The sequence below is a fragment of the Neomonachus schauinslandi genome, chromosome 2 (assembly GCF_002201575.2).
Source record: "Neomonachus schauinslandi chromosome 2, ASM220157v2, whole genome shotgun sequence".
NCBI classification, from domain to species: Eukaryota; Metazoa; Chordata; class Mammalia; order Carnivora; family Phocidae; genus Neomonachus; species Neomonachus schauinslandi.
Genome location: NC_058404.1, coordinates 130,039,141 through 130,059,482, shown reverse-complemented (window position 1 = coordinate 130,059,482; position 20,342 = coordinate 130,039,141). Strand labels below are relative to the sequence as shown.

The 20,342-nt window shown below is 35.3% G+C and overlaps 1 protein-coding gene across 1 annotated transcript in view; it reads left to right on the top strand.

The window, feature by feature from the left end:
• CCSER1 (coiled-coil serine rich protein 1) overlaps nucleotides 1-20,342 on the top strand; it is a 1,330,597-nt gene that overhangs the window by 277,356 nt on the left and 1,032,899 nt on the right. The window contains exon 5 of the mRNA XM_021702315.1: nucleotides 7,750-7,858. Coding sequence (XP_021557990.1) covers nucleotides 7,750-7,858 — 109 coding nt within the window. The remainder of the gene's footprint in view (nucleotides 1-7,749; nucleotides 7,859-20,342) is intronic.

Sequence of the window (20,342 nt, the reverse complement as noted above, 5' to 3'; positions counted from 1 at the left end):
CTTAACCAAAAGACTCCATCTGTCTAGAAAGAAATTGGACTTTAATTTTTTAGTCAGCCTGACTCTGACAATTCCAGGCAACAGAAGCCTATGCTGGAATTTTCTGTGATTCATGCAATACAATTAAACAGATTCTTTTCACAGAAGAACAAATTTAGCATATACATTTATAGGTTGGTGCCTCAAATTATTATCTGCCTCTATGGTTGGAACTAAGAGTGGATAATGTATTGATTTTTCAACTCATGGATGCTGGAAACTTACTTGAAGATGCGATGCCTTGACATATCTCATGTTTTTATTTTTTTAAAGATTTTATTTATTTATTTGAGAGAGAGAGAGAGGGCATGAGAGGGGGGAGGGTCAGAGGGAGAAGCAGACTCCCTGCTGAGCAGGGAGCCCAACACGGCGCTCTATTCCAGGACCCCAGGATCATGACCTGAGCCAAAGGCTTAACCTTAACGCCTAACCAACTGAGCCACCCAGGCGCCCTAGCTCATGTTTTTTAAGTTGTATTATAAAATAATTATCTGCTGTTTCATAAATTTAACTTTTTTTTTCGATTTAGAAGTGAGTAATATTTTCCATTGATTAAAACTGTCTTTATAAGTACAATTACATAATGTGAGTAATCAAAAATTGGGAGTTTGTTTCATTCTCTGCTTTCTCATAAAGCCACAGTTTTTCCCATCATGAGAGTTCAGCCTGAGTAGTGAACCATTTGCTTTTGATGTACTTGGAAAGTATAGAAATCATTTTTACCTCAAACCAGGATTCCTACAATTTTATAGTATCTAAACTTGCCACAGTGGTTCAATCACTCAGATTAAAAATTAAAGCCTCTGATAGTATGAAATGCATTAATTTGAAGGGAATCCATGAAATGAAAATCATCTGTTTAACAATTTGAGAACAATTTACTGGATCACTTACAATACCTTCTGAAAAAGTGATTTTTGTTTTTCCTCTGGGGAAAGAGGAGGCATTCAGAAAATGAAATTAAATTTAATCTGATTAAATCATAAATATTGTTTGCCTGAAGGAATTTCAAAAAATCCCATTGTTTTGAAGCCAATATCAGTATCCCACACATCTGTTTATCTACTCTGTTTTCATGACTACATTTTAATGTATGTTTTATTTTTTCTGTTTTTAAAAGTTAAGAAAAGTATCACTATAGGAAATCTGGGAAATACTAAAAAAAAACCATAAAGAAGAAAGTAGAATCACCTGTTGTCAAATAACCCAAACTGAATTCCTATAGTAATTTTTATACATTCACCTTTAGTATGGTGTAGTATATAAGCAATCTGTGTCAACTATGAGAAAAAGTTGCATTTTTATTTCACAAAGTTCAAGATAATTAGCAAACCATATTAAATGACTTTAATTATTTTTAAAAATTTGTCTACTTAAACTTACAAATGTGAACAAATACGAACACTGCTGTCCCATAAAAAGTATGTATTGTGTTCTTGTATTTCTAAAATGTTTGAAGATGTATTCATTGCCTTATTAATGAAGTAGTATGGTAAAGACTCGTGTTGGCTAACTAATGATTTTCACTTTATTTCCATTAATTTATAGTGTAATTTCCTTTCAAACCCTAGCAATAATGTAACATTTGTGTCAGAAATACCTGAAGTTTTTGTGACCTAAATAGGAATTTGTAAGGTATTTTATCAGGGATATTAAGTGAATGTCATTTTAAAATATAGATTTCCCCATTTCCCCTGACATCCATATTCTTTTGTAAAATGTTTTAGGGCAACAAAACAGTTATGATTTTTCCTTAAAAAGAGAAATGTTTAAACACCACTAACTTTGGAGGTTTTTTTTAAACTCAAAATTCCCTTTAATCTGTATCATCAGGTTTATTTTAATGGCAAATATAATGTTTTCTCCTTTAGTTAGTTATATTCATATCATTCTTCAAAATTAATTTATGCATTCATGGCATGGTAAAATATGAAAATAATATCCAACAACTTATATACTGGCTAAATTATTATACAGAGTAGTTAACATCATGATCATGACCATTGTGGTATGTTTCTGATTTCTGTTTTAGTATATATACTAAATATTTAGTATATGTCAGAAAAATACATAATTTTGAAGAATATTTTTTGCTTTGTCAGAATATAATGATCACATAAATATCCATTATCTATCGATTTTCAGAACTTGTTTCTCTTCTCAGAGACTTTATTGCTAAGGTTTCCTTTATTTTTTTTCCTTTCTACCTCAGAATGAAGGATAGTCATGGCATATTTATTGTTTTGAAAAATCTGTACTTCCCTTTTATTATTCCATTCACTTTTTTTCAGACCTTCGCAGATTTTTTTTAAAAATGTATTGAAAAATAATTGACATACAATATTATATTAGTTTCAGGCATGTAACATAATGTAACATAATGATTCAGCAATTCTATACAGTATTCAGTGCTCACCACACATTATCCATACAACATCCTTCACCATATAACTTTATCACAATATTATTAACCATATTCCCTCTGATATACTTTTCATCTCCACGACTTATTTATCTTTTTTTTTAAAGATTTTATTTATTTATTTGAGACAGAGAGAATGAGAGACAGAGAGCATGAGAGGGAGGAGGGTCAGAGGGAGAAGCAGACTCCCCGCCGAGCAGGGAGCCCGATGTGGGACTCGATCCCGGGACTCCAGGATCATGACCTGAGCCGAAGGCAGCCGCCTAACCAACTGAGCCACCCAGGCGCCCCACGACTTATTTATCTTATAACTGGAAGTTTGTACCTCTTAATCCTCTTTATCTATTTTGCGCCATCCTCCACCCACCTCCCCTCTGGCAACCATCAGTTTGTCCTCTGTATTTATGAATCTGTTTTGCTTTTTGTTTGTTCTTTTGTTTTTGTTTGTTTGGTTATATGTTTTGTTTTTTAGATTCCAGATATAAGTGAAATCATATGGTATTTATCTTTCTCTATCTGACTTATACTACCTCTAGGTCCATCTATGTTGTCCCACATGCAAAATTCTCATTTTTTTATGACTGAGTAATATGCCAGTATACCTGTGTGTGTGTGTGTATGTGTGTGTATTTCACATCTTTTTTTATCCATGTATCTAGAGTTGATTCCATATCTTGGCTCTCATAAATAATGCTGCAGGGGCAGTTGGGTGGCTCATTCAGTTAAGCGTCTGGCTCTTGATTTTGGCTCAGGTCATGATCTCAGGATCATGAGATCCAGTCCCAAATCCGGGCTCCCTGCTCAGCTGGGAGTCTGCCTGGGATTCTTTCTCTCCCTCTTTCCCTGTCCATCCCCCCATTTGTGTGCTCTGTCTCTAAAATAAATAAATAAATCTTTAAAAAAATAAATAATGCTGCAATAGGTGTGTGTATATCTTTTTGAATTATTGCTTTTGCTTTCTTTGGATAAATACCCAGTAGTAGAATTATTGGATCATATAGTATTTCAATTTTGACTTTTTTTTCAGGAATCTCCATACTCTTTTCCACAGTGGTTGCACCAATTTGTTTCCACCAATGGTGCAGGAGGGTTCCCTTTTCTCCACATTCTCACCAACAGTTGTTATTTCTTGTCTTTTTGATAGTAGCCATTCTGACTGGTGTGAGGTGATATCCCTGATGATTAGTGATGTTGAACATCTCTTCATGTGTCTGTTGGCCATCTGGTATGTCTTTAGAAAAGTGTCTGTTTACATCTTCTGCCCATTTTTTAATTGTTTTTTTTTTTTTTTGGTATTGAGTTGTATAAATTGGAAATTTACTAATTTCCAATTGGAAATATCATTTGCAAATATCTTCTCCATTCACTTGTTTTGAAGTTATAATTTCTCTATTACTTATTGGCCTAACTTGCATTTTTACACTAATTCTTGTATTTTGTGATAGATGAAATATAAAGATATTAAAACTTGAGTGTAATTTAATTTCAGCTAAATATAAGAGCTCTGTCATTTATATGAAGCTCCTAACCATGTATCTTTAGATCAGTGTATTATCACTTCCATTATGTAATAATTAACGAGGCTTATTTTTTATTGACTTATTGACCATTGTTTTTTTAACTTCAGTATCTTTGAGAGCGATGCCACTTGTTCCAGCCTGTAGATAATAAAAACTAAGTATTGATACTAATATTACCTTGAGTAAACGAATGCTCCTTATTTTTGAAAAAAATTTCTTGTTCACCTACAGCCCTTTTCCTGCTCACTTCTCTCTTTTCCTTTTTAAAGATAACTCTATTTTCCCTCATAGAGATCTAGATAAATGCTTTCACTTAATCTGTAAGAAGCTTACTGCTCTAACACTTGAGAAATATTTCTAAAAGAAGAAATTGAAGCTTTACCAAAAACTTGGGAGGAGGGGGCTATTTCTTTCTTGCCCACAGTAGAATCCTACCATTAAGCATACTTCTTGGAACATAGCAGTTAGTTCACTAAATATTTGTTGAATATGTGAGTGGTATCCCAGAGGAATGAAACAACAATATCATTCTTAGTCTCTTTCTTCACTAGCATCATTTAAGGCAGTAGTGGAAATTTAAACTGTAATAGAGTTTCTTTCTCCCAACTATGATGGTTTTGTGTGATGTAGACTCAAAGTTCATGCCAAGAATAAGTAGACAAAACTAAACTTAGAAAAAAAAAAAGAAGAAACAAAAATCTATTTGATGGCACTGGAGAGACAAAGAAGAAACTAGCCCCTGGCCTTTGACACATATTAGACACTAATATTTGTCTCTTGAGTGCCACATGATTGCTTTAAATTCAGCTCTGCTTTTAGCGGTCATCTGTTTTATATCTCAGACTTCAGCAAACATTTTTAGGGGAAAGATGGAGAACCTTAAGATCTTTTCTTAAGGATCTTTCACTTTGAGATCATAGTCCCACACTTCAGCCCCACATGATTTGCATGACCTTAATTGTATTTTTGCCTTCTCTTTCATCAATGTGGCTACCATATTTAGTATTTGCCTCTTTATGTATTGGGGAGGGGGTTAATTTATTGTTCACCTCTTAGTTCTTTAAATGAGTACTTAGATCAACAATTATTGACCTTTCATTTATAATCAATTCATATATCACTTACATCACTAGCAGTTTTAATTTGTTTGCTACATTTTCATTTCCACTGTCAAATTCCTTCCTTAGAGTATCTATTTTTGTAAAATGTCACATAAGTTTATCACTGGGAGACCAGGAAGCAATGTGCCTACATACTTTGAGGTCTGTGCTTAATTTGAGTAGTCCACGCATGGTGACCTGTCACTGATAGACTTTGAAAGAAGGAATTTGTCTATGTCACTAATCATGATCCACGTTTCTTATTTGTGTAGTGATTTGTGGATTGAAGGGCTACTAGAGAAGTTTGTAATTTATACAGTCACACATAGTAGATATACCATGTGAACTGAAATGTGAATCATATTTTTGGGAGTTCCTTGTATTATTAAACTAAACCATATAGCTAAAATTTGTGCTTATCAGAATCATGTAAAACAAGAATTTACAGTTATTTTATTAGTTATCGGTAAAATATAAATTAAAGCCACAATGTGATACTACTATACACTTACAGGAATAGCTGTGGTAGGCTAAGCTGACACACGAATCTAACCCTTGTATAATTTCTTCCCCTGGAAAGATGGGACACCACTACTGTAATTAAGTTATGTTCTATGGCAGAAGGGACTTTGTAGATGTAGTTAAGATTACTAACCAATTGGCCCTGAGCTAATCAAAAAGGAGATCATCTAGGGGCGCCTGGGTGGCTCAGCCGTTAAGCGTCTGCCTTCGGCTCAGGTCATGATCCCAGGGTCCTGGGATCGAGTCCCACATCGGGCTCCCTGCTCTGCGGGGGGCCTGCTTCTCCCTCTCCCACTCCCCCTGCTTGTGTTCCTGCTCTCGCTATCTCTCTCTCTGTCAAATAAATAAATAAAATCTTTAAAAAAAAAGGAGATCATCTATATGGGCCTAACCTAATCTCATGAGCCCTTTAAAAGCAGAGAATTCCACCCCCCCCACAGTTGTTAGCAGCATAAGAAATCAGAGTATGAGAGAAATTTGAAGCATGAGAGTGTTTCAATGTGAAGGATATTCTTCATTGCTTGATAGACAGGCCATTGGCCACTGACCTGGAGGAGCTTCTAGTAGCTCAGAGTGGTCACTGGCCAATAGCCAGCAAGGAAAAGGAGACCTGATTCCTACTGCTCCAAGAAACTGAATTTTGCTAGCAACCTTAGTGAGCTCAAAAGAGGGTTCTTCCCCTCTTGAGTGCCACATGATTTAAAGCAATCATGTGGCACTCAAGAGACTCTAGATAAGAGTGTGGCCTAGCTGCGAACCTGACATTGCCCTAGTGGGACCTTAATCAGAGAACTCAATTGAGCTCACTAGACTTCTTACCTACAGAACTATGAGATAATAATTTGGGTGCTGTTTATCCTGCTACGTTTGTGTTAATTTGTCATGCAGCCATAAAAAATTCATATAATATTAAAATTTTTAAATTTGTTAATTGGCCAAACTAAGTGTTGATACAGACGTGGAACAACTGAAGCTCTTCTTCTGTCTTGGGGAATGCAAATTAGCGCAATCAGTTCAGAAAACTGTTTAGCAATAGCTACTAAAGCTGAAGGTGAAACATATGGACATATCCTAAGAACAGTTCCTAGGTATTTTTCAGTACAAATTTATTTGTGCACCAAAAGAAAAAAAAGTACATGTATGTTTACAGACATTTCTTTTTTTAAAGATTTTATTTATTTATTTGAGAGAGAATGAGATAGAGAGCATGAGAGGGGGGAGGGTCAGAGGGAGAAGCAGACTCCCTGCTGAGCAAGGAGCCGATGCGGGACTCGATCCTGGGACTCCAGGATCATGACCTGAGCCGAAGGCAGTCGCTTAACCAACTGAGCCACCCAGGCGCCCTGTTTACAGACATTTCAAAATAGCCTCAGACTAGAGTAGTCTAAGTGTCCATCACCAATAGAATGTATAAATATATTGTGGTCTATTCCTTCAATGGACTGCATCACCAATAACATGTATAAATGTGTTGTGGTCTATTCCTGCAATGGACTGCATCACCAATAACATGTATAAATGTGTTGTGGTCTGTTCTTCAATGGACTGCTACACAGCTCTGAGAATGGACAAAGTGCTGTGGCACATGAATGAGTCTTACAAATGTGTGTTGAATGAAATAAGCCACATATAAAATAGTGCACACACATAAGAGCTTGATTTCCTTTATACAAAGGTCAGAAATAGACCAACCCAATCTATGGTTGTTTAAGTAATAATAATGATTAAGTTTGGAGGCTACAACAGTGATTGGGAAGGGGTACCACAGAGAATTTTAGGGTGCTGGTAATGTTTATTGATCACAATGCTGATTAAACAGGTGTGTTCATTTTACAAAGATTCATTTAGCTATATATCATTTATGCACTTCTTATTCTTCAGTGCAGAGCTTTTTTAAATGAAGGACTATAAAGTATTGGCAACACCTTTTCCACTGTGTGACTTAAAAAAAGAAAAATTGCCTAGGGTCATTCAGCAAGCAAGTGGAAAGACAGAGTGGAAAATGATAATTAAGGGTAATTTAATGATAATTAATGTTTTAGTTAAATTATCTCTTTTGTTTGAAAATAAAGGAAGGGAAAAATGGAAAGTGAGAATAGTCAATAAATAATTTTGACATTTACAATTAATTTTTTTAATAAAGCAGTTTGTCGGGAGGATTCTTACCACTCCGTAGTCTCATGTGCTGCTGTGGTTCTACCAACGATAGAAATGAAGAAAAGAGAAGAACTAAAATTTCCTGAACCTTCCAAACAGTAAGTTATTTTTTTGATTTTTCAGAACTCTGTAAAACTAATTAGATAACTGATCAGAATTAGATTGCTCAGAAATTATGATTTATAATGAATGTGTGAATACTAGTATATTGAAAGGACAGAAGTAATTTTGTACAGTATTTTAAATATCAATCTGTCCTTTACTATCTCAACGAATAACTTCTGCATCTTCTACCTTCATGTGTTTGAACTATATACCATTCAAGTTTCATTCTGTTACCTTACCTTAGGGACATGCAGCACTTTATTTCTTTAACACTGTGATTATGGGTGCACTGTTCTTGGATGGCTTATTTTATAGTCATAGGGTTTAGTTGTCTAAAATGGGATCAGTTTTTAATATAAACTTATTAGCTTAAAGTTGGCTTGCATTTTCTAAGGAATGAAAGTTGCTATTTGTAACTTTTTTATTTGTAACTATTTTAAATAAATTACTCTAAATTAAGACTTTACAGTATTTAATATTTCTATATTTTTGCTATTTAAACAGATCGTTTCACTTAAATTTAGATTTGATCTTATATTGAATAAATAATAGATTTTTTTCTTACAAGGAAATTAATGGTAACAAGTGTAAACTACATGAACCTGAAATATCAAATGAATTAGGATATTTCTAGGTGTGCATTATATAAATGCAAAGGGAAAGTTTACTGATATTTTCCGGTGAACTAGTGCCATTCCCACTTTAAGGTCTCAGAATGGAGACTAAATGATGTATGGTGTTGCCAGTGATTGCTGGCTGACCACCATCTGAGCCAGGTGGTAGTTACCTTGAAGGACCTTCTATTTTTCCCCATTGGTTTACACTGTATCATACTTGTTTGTTTCCGATGTAATTCTACTGGATAAGCTCCCAAGGACAGAGTTTCCTGGAACATGATAGTGCCTGATACTCTTTGTGAAATCAATTAGAAAATCCCTTAATGTTATATTCAATAATGTTGAATTCAAGTGGAGCAATGTATATATTTGATAGCATGAAGATAGTAAGTATTAATATTCTCATTATAGAGAAAAGAGATACTAACCAATTCAGAAAGTAATGATTGTAATTCAGTTTTAATACAGTTTAAAAGTGAAAACAATTTAGCTGCTCTTAGTAAAGTCTAATTTTTAGGTTCCAATTTTTTTGTCTAATAGGAGGAAAATTACATCTCATATATGCCAATTGAATTATATTAGAAAACTCAAATGCATTTTCTACAATACATGTATGAGTTTACATAAGTTATCTATATATTTATAAATAGGATCTTAAATTCTTTTAATTATCTTTTAGTGATTCTGCTTAAAACTGGGAACAGTGTTATTTGCTTGCACAAAATACCTTTTTTCAGTCCGTAGTTCATAAATACTCATTGTTCTTTATTCTGAGATGTATATTAAAGCAGACTATTAACTGACTGGCCTTTTTTTTTTTTTTTTTTTTTTTTTTTTTACCCTTCATTTTTTTTTTTTTTTTTTTTTTTTTTTTTTTTTTTCCTTTTCTGTTACCCTACATATACTCTGATACTCCTCTGTATTCTCTGAATTCTATGAATCTACTTTCTTATTAAACATTCTCCCTTAACATCATTCATTCATTCATTCATTCATTCATGGAAGTTTTGTTGTTTTTGTTTTTCTGAGTCAGAGAGACCTTGGTTAAAATCCTAATTCTGATATATATATATATATATATATATATATAGGAATTGGGGACGTTAATTGGAGTGATATCACCATCCTTTTACAGTCATTATATTAAGTGAAGTGGTATTAGTAAAGGACCTGAAATCTAAAAATCCATAGAAGTATTAGTTATGTTGTATCTTCCATAACTTCAACTATCAACATTCCCAGTGACTTACAGATATATATTCTTCTTCTGAAGGCTTTTCTGAATGCAAGTCTAATATTTAAAGTTGCTGACCTGACTTGTCTAACTAGATATCCTACCAGAATCTTATGCTAGGTATGCCTAAAACCAAATTAATGACTCCTGTAGCCCCCTTAAACATTGATTCTTTCTGACTTCTATATTTATGTAAAGCTACCATTGTTTTTCTTTTCTTAAAATCTCAATATGTTTTCTCTTTCACATTTCACATTCAATTACTTATTGATTACTTGATTAATGTCTCTATTATATTCTTACCATTTCAGCTGACCAGGAAGGCAAATACATCTAATATTTTTAAATTTTTTCTAACATTAACTGTGATCTTAATGAAGCTATTCAAATAGTGGCCATTGTATCAAATGGAGATTACATATGCTCTTCATTTCTCACCCTGCTCTTTTGAGAATTAATTGATAGATGTGAATATATTGCAAGAACACAATATAAATACAGAGGCATAGTGATTAATTCAAAACTTTCATTTGCTAATTAGAGAAGCCGCAATGTAAATTGGTTTCAGAAAAACCAAGGGTAGTGGTTCTTATTGGTACATATTAATTAAAAAGTATAGAGATAGAAATTTCCTTAAGTATGGCTGGGTCTAGTACTCAAATGGTGTCATGGAGGCTCATTCTTTCTATCTGCCTGTCTTTGCTCTGCTTTCCTCTCTGTAGTTTTCATTTTCAAGGAGGGTCCTCTAAAGGTGATGTTACTACCTTCTGCAGCTACTGGGACAGATTTTTACCTTTTCAATAAATCCAGTGGATTTAATCAAAATCAAAACAAAACAAAAACTGAGATCTGAATGTCACTGCTTTTGACTAGCTTAGCTTATTTGACATGACTATGGTGAAGCAATTGTTGTGTCTGGGAGTATTCGATGATATGATTGACTAGAGCAGGTTATAGGACAAACTGTGGAGCAGAGTGAAAGTGAGAAGGGGAAGAGTGATTCCATACTTGAATATGGCTGATGTTGATAAAAGAAGGCAGGAGTAGATGCTAAGAAGTCAAAACAACAGGTGGTCAGTATAGGTAGTAATATTATCAGCATTAGTTTTAAAAGTCAGAGTTCTTTATTATATTCAAACCATTGACATTGAAATATCACATTAAAGTATAATTATGCATATCTTTCTTGTTTCAAATGTTTTTCACTTTATTTCATATTATCTGATCTAGCTGTGCTATTGAGAGGTGGTATAACTTGGTGGTTAGGAATTCAGGCCTTGGGCAGGTTTGTTTTTGAAACTTTTTTGACCTTGACCACACTTTGTTGCTTTTCAACGTGGAAGTTACTTTATCTACCTTATAGTGAAATGCCTGAAACACAATAGAAAGGAAATAATATAAAAGAAGTTTATACAATGAATCATGGAACACTACATCAAAAACTAATGATGTAATGTATGGTGATTAACATAACATAAAAAAAAAAAGTTTATAAACTGTGGAAGGAGCCGAGATGCCCTTCAACAGACGAATGGATAAAGAAGATGTGGTCTGTATATACAATGGAATATTACTCAGCCATCAGAAAGGATGAATACCCACCATTTGCACTGACATGGATGGAATTGGAGGGGTTTATGCTAAGTGAAGTAAGTCAAGCAGAGAAAGACAATTATCATATGGTTTCACTCATACATGGAACATAAGCAATAACACGGAGGAGTACAGGGGAAAGGAGGGAAATCTGAAGGGGGAGAAATCAGAGAGGGATATGAACCATGAGAGACTATGGACCCTGGGGGAGAGGGAGTAACAGGGTGATGGGAATTAAGGAGGGCATGTGTTGTGATGTGCACTGGGTGTTATACGTAACTAATGAATCATTGAACACTACATCAAAAACTAATGATGTACTATACAGTGGCTAACTGAACATAAAAAAAAAAGTTTATACTTTTTTACAACAAATATATTCGGGAAATAACCATATTATATTTTTATAAGTGAAGTTACCAAAGGTTTGTATGGTATTAGTTTTGTGTTTTTGGATTTCCCATTAGGAAATATAATAATCCACCAGTATAATACTGAGATACTAGAATGTTGTAAGTTGAGACATTGTCTTTAGATACCTAGTATTTTCTTTAAATTCAGGATGGAATTATTTCTTTAAGTAAATTTTCCCCTCTAATTATACAGGCTTCATATGATAAATTCATAAACCATTGCATCTTTGAAACATGGGACTCAGTAGAGTCATGTAATTCAGAACTCAGCAAATCTCTTGCTAAGAAGAACTGTGATAATCTCAGTATATGGGCTTCAAAATACATAAGATTGTACAGGAGACATAATATAGATGACAATGGGTTTTTGAGGATGTTATTAATCCAGGTGAAGAGGTAAAACATACCTGAAAAGATAAAACTCGGTATAAAAGCAGCAGATGCTATTTATCAATGTAAGATAGAGATTTTGGTTAGACATATGATTGTCTAAAGTTAGGTCAGGCTTATTGATTTATCAGTATAAACATATGAAAATAAAGCCAAAATATTGGTCATAATTACACCATTGTATTGATATGTCACTTTAGAATATAAGAAACATTTTATGACCGAAATATTTCTATTTTAAAAATTGTTATGTATTTATCAGTTTTTAGTTACATTAATCAAGGAAAAAATAAGAATTAGGAATTTCTATTTAGGGATAAGTATAAATTTGTCAGCAGAGCAAGTGATAGGGAGAAAATATCTAATCTTTTAGGAAGGAAAGCTACATTCTGAGCTCTGTGGTGGGAAAGAATCAGATTTTTTCTCTTATTGATATATCTAAAGTTCATCTTAATTTGGAAAATAAAGGTGTGGATTTTGTTTTTTAGTTTAGTCTGGTAGGTAGCTAAATACCATGGAAAGAATAACTTTGCTAGAAAAATAGAAAAATCTATATGATCCAAAAAGAGTCTGTACAATTTTCAAATAATTTGATCATAAGCATAGAATGTTGAGATCGAAGCTTTAAGTGTGAAGCTTTATAAATAAAATGGTAATATTAAAGATATATCCACATATCTAGCCACTAAGCATGTTACTCAAACCTATATATTTCTCAAATCACAGTTAACGTACAAATGAGTACTTAATGAGCTGTATATAAAATTCAAACTCTCAAGAGAATAAAAGAGTACTGCTTCCATGATAGGTTATGCATTTCATTTTGTGCTTTCATTAGAAATGTGTTTATTGAAATTCATGTACTTTGTACATACTATGGCTCAATATCTGAAGTGAGGGGATTTTATGGCCATTGTAAATTTAGAAATAAAGAGGTAAGAGGAAGAGAGAAATAATTCTATTATTTTTTGTTCACTTCCGTGTTTTTGTTTTATTTTATATAGAGAAATCTAAACTTCCTAAGATACTTGATTTATTGTTTCAATTTGTGAAAATGAGGCATTATGTAAACATCTTGTCATTCACTCAAAGTTTCAAGGCCTCCTCGTAATAACGCTTCATGTCGTTGACGTGAAGAAGGTTCTTTGAGCTACTTCTGAAAGGGCACGGTTGCTATCATTTAGTACAGAATGTCTTATTTTTTAAGAATGGCTAAAACCTATTTTATTCTTAGAGCGTACTTGACACAAATTTAAAGTTCTATCAGCTTTTTATTTAGTTTTATGTGAATGAATAATGTATATATGTTAAATTTGGAAAAAATTAAGTACTCTCTAATGTCATCTATAAAGTTATTACACAAACTGTAGTTGTACTAGAGACGCATCAAAGAATCCGAGTATTGACTAATCCCCGACTTTCTTTTACAAATTTCAGGGGGATATATTTATTTATGCTTTCAGGTAGACATTTATTCATTAATTTAATCCATCAGATATAGGTAATTCTTGAGTATTTGCTTTGATCTTCACAATGTGCTCCCGGCTGGGGGTTTTAAGTAAAAAACAGGTGTTGTCTTTCAGGGAAACTTTAGAGTGTAGTCAGGGAGACATGCTAATTGATTAATTACAACAAGAAATACAAGATTGTGGATGTGACAATGGCTGTAATGTAGAGGTATATCATGTAATGAGGGCTTATAGTAAGGAGCTTTAACTTAGCCAAGAAGGTCAGGGAAAACTTCCCTAAGGAGGTGACACAAGCTAAGATCTGCAGGATATTAGTTCAGTAAGTGAGAAAGCAAAGGAGGACTTTATCAGCAGAGGGAAAAGCTTGTTCAAACACTCTCTGATGTCTGGGAGCAGGGAAAACTTGAAAGAAGACTGGGGGGAATAAAAACAAGCTAAAAACATGTCTTTTAAAGCAGAGCCCAGGTGACATGTGCGGACAGTGGTGTGATAGAGCCGGCTTGGGAGGCAAGTTTGTTACTTTTTTTCCCAGCTCCAGACTCGGTGATCTCACATTGGAAAGTTGAAATCAGCTGCAGCAGGTGTATTTATACCCTAGTAATTGGCAAAGCCTAGAGATCAGGGCTTTTCCCTTCCCCAGAGAGCTGGCTAACCATTTACTAGCACAACACTAATCAAGGACAGGTTGAGAGTCTATTAGTGAGGCCCGTAGTGAGGGCTGACAGTAGCTTGGACTAGAGTGCTGGCATTAGAATGGTGAAATATGAAAAGAGAACTGAGCCAATAATTATCCTGGAACCTAGGCAAATTCAGTAAAGTTATTAAACTAAAACTTACAGCATATTATTAAGCACTCACAGTAAGGATAAAGAAGAAATATCTGTACTGCCAATTGTCATTACGATAAAGTAATGTAATATTGTGACAATCTTACCATGTTATTTTGAATTAGTAATAGTTTAGTCAAGGAGGAGTTTTGATATTCTTGTAATTTCTGTTGAGTGCTATCAGTAGCACTATACAAATGTGAAACATATATATATAAATGTGCTTTGCACAAAATTCTTTTCTGAATCCTTTTAGCTGATTCTCCCTAAAAATGCACATAAATATGAAGAAGTGCCACTTACATCCTTATGTAAATAGTATGATTCCTTAATAATAATTTTCCCTCCTGCAGTTGGTCTCTAGTTTTCATTTACCATCTTGGTTTCTTAAATCTCTCCAATTTAGAAAAAAAAAATCAGAAACTGAGGCATGGTATAAATGGAATCCCATAGTTTGTGGTCTTTTGTGTCAGGCCTCTGTTTTTTAGCATGTTTTTGAGATTCATTCCCATCGTTGCCTGTGCCGTGGTCATGCCCTTTCATTAGGGAGCAGTGTTGGCATGGGATGGATGTGGCACAATTTGAATATTCATTTAGCTTTGTTCTCTCTTTTTAAGATTTATTTATTTATCTGAGAGAGAGAGGGTTGGGAGGGGGGAGGATCAGAAGGAGAGAGAGTCTGAAGCAGACTGTACGATGAGTGCAGAGCCCCTCATGGGGCTTGATTTCGCCACCCTGAGATCACGACCTGAGCCAAAATCAAGAGTCAGATGCTTAACTGATTGCGCCACCCAGGCGCTTCCAGCTCTGTTCTCTTTTGACTACACTTTGCAAATTCACTGAATCACAAAACTACAGGACCTCTGGGTGTGTATAGGGGGATCATAATGACCATCTTTATCCAGCCCCACCCTTATACTACTCATATCCAATGCTTGGTTCACAGCCCATGAAGATGTTGCCCAACCCCTGCTTGCACACCTCCAATGACAGGTAGCTCATTCCCTTAGAGGGCAGCTTTTTTTGTCATGGCCACCCTGGCCTGTTAGAATACTCTTCTTCATTTTTAGCTCAAATCTACCTCCCTGGATCATTCCTACAGAGGTCCTGGTTCTCATGCTGGGACCATTCAGTCCATCTCCCTCCTCCCCACCATAGGCCTTAGGGATCCAGAAGGCAAAGCCTCTACTCAGCAGTGTGCTGATAATGTTTAACTTACAGGGCTAGTTTAGTTATTTTTGTTGGTGTATAATATTCTATGATATAAATATATCAAAATGTATCCAATCTTTTATATACATACAAGTTATACACACACATATCTATCTATCTATCTATCTATCTATCTATCTATCTATCTATCTTTCTAGCTTACAATGGCTTACAATGTTTGCTTTATAAGCAGTCCTGCTATGACCATTCATGGGCTCTTGGAGTTGGTATGAACTTTCTCTGGAAGTAGGATGGCAGAGTTGTAAGGCATATACATCTTTCACTTAGTGCTAAATCATCCTCTAGGCGCCCCGTCATATACACCCTTGCCCACTTAGATAGGCAAAAGTATAAAGCCTTCCAAGGCTTATGAGTGTGAATGGCATCTCATGGTTTTGATTTACATTGACTTATTTCCTCATTGACTTTTTGACTTATTTACATTGACCCTTGCGATTTACATTGACCCTTGCAAAGTTGAGCATCTTTGCAAGGGTCTATTGGGCATTTGTGTTTCATGTTCCATAAATTGCCTGTCTTTTATCCATTTCTCTATTGGGGGATTTGTATTTCTCTTGTCTTTATTTAGAGAAGTTCTTGTATAGTATGATTTCCAAAGTTGAATTGCTATATGCATTGCAAATCATTCTTTTGGTTTGTGGGAAATTGCTATATGCAGTGCAAATCATTCTTTCGGTTTGTCTTTTAATAAGTTGTGACTTTTAATAAACAATTTTTAATTGGAAAAAAGAACTGTAACTGAGGCATGATAAATATCAGGATACCACTATGAATATAAAACAGCCCTCTTCCCATGCAGTTTTCTAAAAGAATTGGCACCAGTTTGTGATTTTGGCCAGTTCCAGGTAGAAACAGCTATTAGAAGAGATAAGTGAAGAGATTTCTGAGGGAGAGAGCTGTTGCCTGAATGTGAGTCTCCCCCATAGCCTAATGAAGGGTCTTCAAAAGAATTGTTTGGAGAGTTTGGCATGTGTTCTCTGCAGTTGGAGACACAAAGGACAGTTGGCTGATTTATGCCTGAGGAAAACTGAAGCCAACTGTGGACTGGAATCTGATATCTGACCAGATCAGCTGGAGGTCGAACATGGCCGGGCCCACTGGGAAAGCAGCACCTTCTTGAACTCCCAGAGTTGGTCAGGGAGCTCAGGTTTTTGTGACTTATCTGGAGCATCAGGAAACCTAGGAAGTAGAGGCAGAAGACACCCATCCATCCTTGGTAAGGGAACAGCCAGAGAGTGACCCTGAAGAGACCACTTGTGTGTCTATCACTAGGCCCTGGAACCAAGCAAAATCTCCTTAAAACTCTTCTGGCCTACAGAGTACCCTTCTCCGCCTCTCCTTCGGTGGCAGGAGGACATTGGCTGTGCAGCTGAGGAAGCTTACCTGCACTGGGGCCCTTCACAAGGCCCTAGAAGGGATCCTGGGATTTTTTTTTTCCCCTTCTTCTTCTTATTTATTAGTTTCCAAATAGACCCCTCCAGGTTTTGTAAACTCCAGGCCTCACAAAACCTTGATCTGTCCCTTAGTACTACCGCTCTTTGATCGAGGCAGTCAGGATACTTGCTTTGGGTTCTGCACTTGAGAGAATTGAGTTATGTCTCTTCTCCGGCTCTGCCTCTTTCTGCAAGGCATGAGTTCCAAAGAGCCCAGGGTTCCCACTCAATAGGGGCCTGTACCTCCATCCCCCACCATGCTCAGAATTCCTTGCTCCAGTAGCCCTGAGTCCTCCCCTTTAGGGTGTAATACCCATGGCCTGTGAGGCTGAAGAGGAGCAGCTGATCACTGGCAGAGGTGGACAGAGCTTTGAGGGGTGGTGGGGGCATTCTCTCTCTCTGGCCTGTGAGACCCTGAATATGTGGGTAGAAGCCCAAGGTGGGAAGGAAAGAGGGGCAGGTTAGGTGTTCGATGAATTAAGCTATACTGATTGATACCACCTGTGAGTGGATCCTTCTGTGTTTCATAGTATCTATTTACCTTTTGGAAGATGTGCTCGCATCAGTCACTGGTTTATTAAATAAATTTAAAAAAAGACTCAGGAAAGTTCATTGTTTTCAGACTTCATGTGTTAGGCAAGAATCTGTGGGTTTTAATACTAAATAAATAAATAAAAATCCCCAGAGAAACCACTCCCCTCGACTGAGTGTTGTTATTTCATTTTTCTGCTGTTTATTGCTCCTTAGTGAGTCATAATATCTGGTCGCTTGTGCAGACAATTTATCAAGTCAAGAAATCGTATTATAGCATTTACATCTGGTTTGACAATCTTTCTTTATACACCGAACACACAATTGCTATTATTTGGATAAATTGGGACAGACTGATAAGATGACTGAAATGTTTCAGTTCACCAGTGCGGTACCATACCATTGTACTCTTCGCCGCGCAATGTAAATGCAATTTATCAGATCACGGGGAAAGACTGCAAGTGCATCACCGTTGTTGTGCAAGTAGCTCTTAAGCAACGTCCAACTGCACCTGCTACCCCATGGAAAAATTCTGTTTTCAGATAAATGAAATACACTTCATTTGAATTTATTCTGTAGTGTAGATGGTAGCATAAATTACTTAATAACACTATAAATGATTCAATATTAATTTACCATTTTTCCCCTTCCAGGGGAGATAGGCTAGTAGAAAAATGAAAAGGTTTGAAATCTAACATATTTCTACTTAGTAGCCAGATAACATGGTGCAGGTTACTAATTTTATTGAAGTCAAGTACCCTCATAGAAAACACAAGCAAACTAGCACCTGCTTCGTAAGGTTGTTTTTAGTGTTCGGTGTTCTGGTGTAATAATTCCAGGTGCAAAGAAGAAAAACAATAACAAGCACTGATTTAATAGCTCGTGTATGAAAAAGTTGGGGGTGAGAATAGGGCAGAGGGCCTATAAAAATACATGATGTTGTATGGAATTTATGATTTTAAAGATTTCCTAAAATTTACCTACTCATAACATGTGATTATCTGCTTATTTTTAAAGGAAGTGATACACTTTTTCATGGTTATATTTGAGTGTCTTTTACAACAAATGTTGCCTTTTTAAAATCTTCTGTAATATGTAGAATATTAAGAATTAATACATATTCAAAAATACAGGATAATTTGATTAATTTTTATTTATGTTTGAGGTGAAATACATTGTCTGATTTAGAATGTAAAGCCAACCATCAGAGTTGTTTGACACTATCAAACTGAAAATAAAGTTAGGTTGGATTAATGCATAGCCACTGTTAATATTAATTTAGTAAATATTTGAATAATAGTGTTTTTTGAAGATGTCACATGGAATTCAAACAGTAATTTTATCCTACAGATTGAAAAGAAAGATCTCTGAACTAGGAGTCTGGAAACTTGACTCCCATGTCTGAGACAGGACAGGGCTGTTTGTATTTCTAAACTGTAGTTGTCTGTAAAATGAACATTGGCAATGCAAACTTCACTGAGAAGTTTTAGGAGTAAAATTCTAAGAAAACATGTTGTAAAATGTGAAGGAGCCTATTTTCCTTCTCTGTTTTTTAGAGGTATCTATTATAAACATTCATGAATATTCTCAAATCTCTTCGAATTAAAGAATCCCTATGATTGGGGCACCTGGGTGGCTCAGTCGTTAAGTGTCTGCCTTCGGCTCAGGTCATGATGCCAGGGTCCTGGGATCGAGCCCCGCATCGGGCTTCCTGCTCAGCGGGAAGTCTGCTTCTCCCTCTCCCACTCCCCCTGCTTGTGTTCTTTCTCTCTCTGTGTCTCTCTCTGTCAGATAAATAAATAAAATCTTAAAAATAAAAGAATCCCTATGATTGATGGAAACATCAAGGTATTTGTAGAATGATGAACTCTCCCATGCATTCCTATATTATTTGAACACCTGTTTAGTAGTACTTATTTGACAAAAAATATAATTGCCTATATTTTGTGCTGTCTCTCACCAGACATTGAAGACTGGTATTTTTTTAAGATAGATATTTTCTATCAATCTTTTCTGTTTTTTTTTAATTAATTAATTTATTTTTATTATGTTATGTTAATCACCATACATTACATCATTAGTTTTTGTTGTAGTGTTCCATGATTCATTGTTTGCATATAATACCCAGTGCTCCATGCAGTATTTGCCCATCACCAGGCCAACCCATCCGCCCACCCCTCTCCCCTCTAGAACCCTCAGTTTGTTTCTCAGAGTCCATCGTCTCTCATGGTTCGTCTCCCCCTTCATTTTTCTCTTTCTGCTATCTTCTTCTTTTTTTTTTTTTTTAACATATAATGTATTATTTGTTTCAGAGGTACAGGTCTGTGATTCAAAAGTCTTACACAATTCACAGCGCTCAGCATAGCACACACCCTCCCCAATGTCTATCACCCAGCCACCCCATCCCTCCCACCCCCCACCACTCCAGCAACCCTCAGTTTGTTTCCTAAGATTAAGAATTCCTCATATCAGTGAGGTCATATGATACATGCCTTTCTCTGATTGACTTATTTCGCTCAGCATAATACCCTCCAGTTCCATCCACGTCATTGCAATGGCAAGATCTCATTCCTTTTGATGGCTGCATAATATTCCATTGTGTGTGTGTGTGTGTGTGTGTGTGTGTGTGTGTATATATATATATATATATATATATACACACACATATATATATACACACACACACACACACATATATATATATATATATATATATATATATATATATATATATATA